This window comes from Saprolegnia diclina (genome assembly GCF_000281045.1).
Source record: "Saprolegnia diclina VS20 unplaced genomic scaffold supercont1.31, whole genome shotgun sequence".
NCBI classification, from domain to species: Eukaryota; Oomycota; class Saprolegniomycetes; order Saprolegniales; family Saprolegniaceae; genus Saprolegnia; species Saprolegnia diclina.
The window spans coordinates 444201-446382 of NW_008246098.1; the positions used below are offsets into that span (position 1 = coordinate 444201).

Genomic DNA, 2182 nt, shown 5'->3' on the forward strand with positions numbered 1-2182 from the left:
TGCCCGTGAAAAAGTTGAAGAAAAAGTTGAAAATGAGCACTTGCCACACCGCGCGCTTCTGCACGAGCGTCCAGAGCTGGTTGAAGTAGACGCCGAACTGGACCGCCTCGTGCTTCGTGTCCTTGATGAAGAACCACACGACCGGGATGTTGATGACGGACGGCACGGCCAGAATCCAAAAGTACCCGTTGACACCAATGTCCCAGTCAAAGTCGCCGGCAAAGCGCTCCGAGTTGAGGCAAAAGCCGCAGATCGCGCCAATGATGGCCGCAAACACAAAGCGCGTGCCGTAGATGATCGACTGCAGCCGGCCGCGCACTGCGATCGGCTCGCGCTGCGCATACGTCAACATCAACCCGTCCTGCGCGACGTCGGCCATGACGTAGCAAAAGCCGCACACCGTGCAGATGAGCGCAAACGTCGAGCCGTCCGACTGCGAGTTTTGCTCGCCCGCCGGCTTGACCGCGAGCACGACCAGCAAGATCGCGCACAGTGTCCAGCCGAGGAGCATGTACGGCTTGCGGTGGTAGCCAAAGATCGGGAAGCAGTCGTTGAGCATGCCAAAGACGACCTTGAGCGACCACCCGAGCGTCAAAAGCGCCGTCGCCGAGCTCAAGACGTTGGTCTCGAGCGCAAAGTACCCGGTCAGAATCGGGTACTTCATCACAGTGAAGCCGCCGTAGACGATGCCGACCATCGCGTACTGGTAGATGATCGCGAGCACCTCGGGGGACGTGTACACGGGGGCGTCGCCGATGCGCAGCGCGCCTTCTTCAATGTCGCCGGGCGTCTTGGCCTCGTCGTACTCGTTGCCGTCGGCGTGCTTGTCAAACGACGCAATGTACGAGACGCGCTCCGTCGTCAGCGGTTCCTTGTTGAGCATCGTGGTCGATGAAGGCAAAATGCAAACTGGCAAAATGTGAAAGAGAGGACGAGGTTTTCTGGGTAGCCGGGACGACGACGACGGCGCCATGCGGCTCAGCACCTGTTATTTGGCGTAAAAAGGTGATGAAGCACTCACGCTGGTTTCGACATCGGGCAAGATGTGCGTCGACCAGATACGTGACGGCGTTAGAAGTCCCAAGCACGGGTTTTGTATGACCACGTTGCGATACCAGGTGGTGGGTGATCTGGTCTATACCTTGTGACCGCAACATTGCCGAACTCTACAGTCAAGCAAGCATCCGAACTCGAAGTGCACTTCAGTAGGCGGCATTATATACCGGTATATTGGCTCGTGAGCGGCCCTACAAAGTCTTCTCTCGCTGCGACTGGGTTTGTTTTTATGTTTTAACCTCACTTCGACCACAACGACTATGTAACGTCGTCGAGCGTTGAAGTGGTCAGCAATGAGGCGAGCGACTGTGTCTTTGAAGGCGTCGAGTAATAGCACACCTCTTACGTTTGCACTTGCTCACTTGTTCGCAACCGAACGTTCGTTCGCAGTTGGTCGGTAGTGCCTTCCTCTGGGTGCAACGACGGAACGTTCTTTCTTGATGGTGCAACGGGTCGTCGGACTGGCGCTGGGGAACTGCACAACGCTGCAATCTGGAGCTGGTGTCCTGCTTTGTACCGACATGACCTGCATCTCTGCATTTTTCGGGATGGACGCTCTCACATTTCCCTGGACGTCTCGCGCCTGGATAAAACGCTGGCGGCGGTACCGTCGACAAGCGCATCGGGAGCGAATCATGGTGGCGGTGAGCGGCCAGTTGTTGCGTTTACCCATTTGGAGACTTGTTGAAGTACGACTTTCCGTCTGGTCTCTGTGGCGTGCAAAGAAATATACTTGAGCATTCTATGGTATCGTTTACAGGCGCATATCTGGGTCGGCCACCAGCTGTTCAAATAGGGCAAGGACGACGACCGCACGTTACCTTGTGATGCCATCGCGCATGATGAAGCCACGGAGGCCACTGTCATTCGTGCTCTGTCGGCCGCTATTTTTCCATCGCACCATGTCCACGACAAGCACGACAACATCGCCATCGAGCTTTGGGCTCTCGGCCAGCGCGCCCCAACGCGGCCGTCGCCGCCAGCTCTCGCCCGAGCAAAAGGAAATGAGTCGCCAGCGGTCGCGTGTCTACTACGCCCAGCACAAGGCCAAGGTGCTCGCCAAGCTCAAGGCGCGCTACGACGTACACCGCGACCACGAGCGCGCGCGCCGACGAGAGCTCTACGC

The 2182-nt window shown here is 57.5% G+C and overlaps 2 protein-coding genes across 2 annotated transcripts in view; one reads left to right on the top strand and one right to left on the bottom strand.

The window, feature by feature from the left end:
- The window catches only part of SDRG_09736 (hypothetical protein), a gene marked incomplete at both ends in the record, with an annotated part of 3910 nt that extends 3027 nt beyond the window's left edge, over positions 1-883 (bottom strand). The window contains one exon of the mRNA XM_008615686.1: positions 186-883. Within this exon, the coding sequence (XP_008613908.1) occupies positions 186-883 (698 nt within the window). The remainder of the gene's footprint in view (positions 1-185) is intronic.
- A 1075-nt stretch (positions 884-1958) lies between these two features.
- Positions 1959-2138, top strand: SDRG_09737 (hypothetical protein; the record flags this gene model as incomplete). Its single annotated transcript, XM_008615687.1, has 1 exon — positions 1959-2138. A coding segment is annotated over one exon (180 nt), but the record flags the coding sequence as incomplete, so codon positions are not given.
- Positions 2139-2182: the final 44 nt, after the last annotated feature.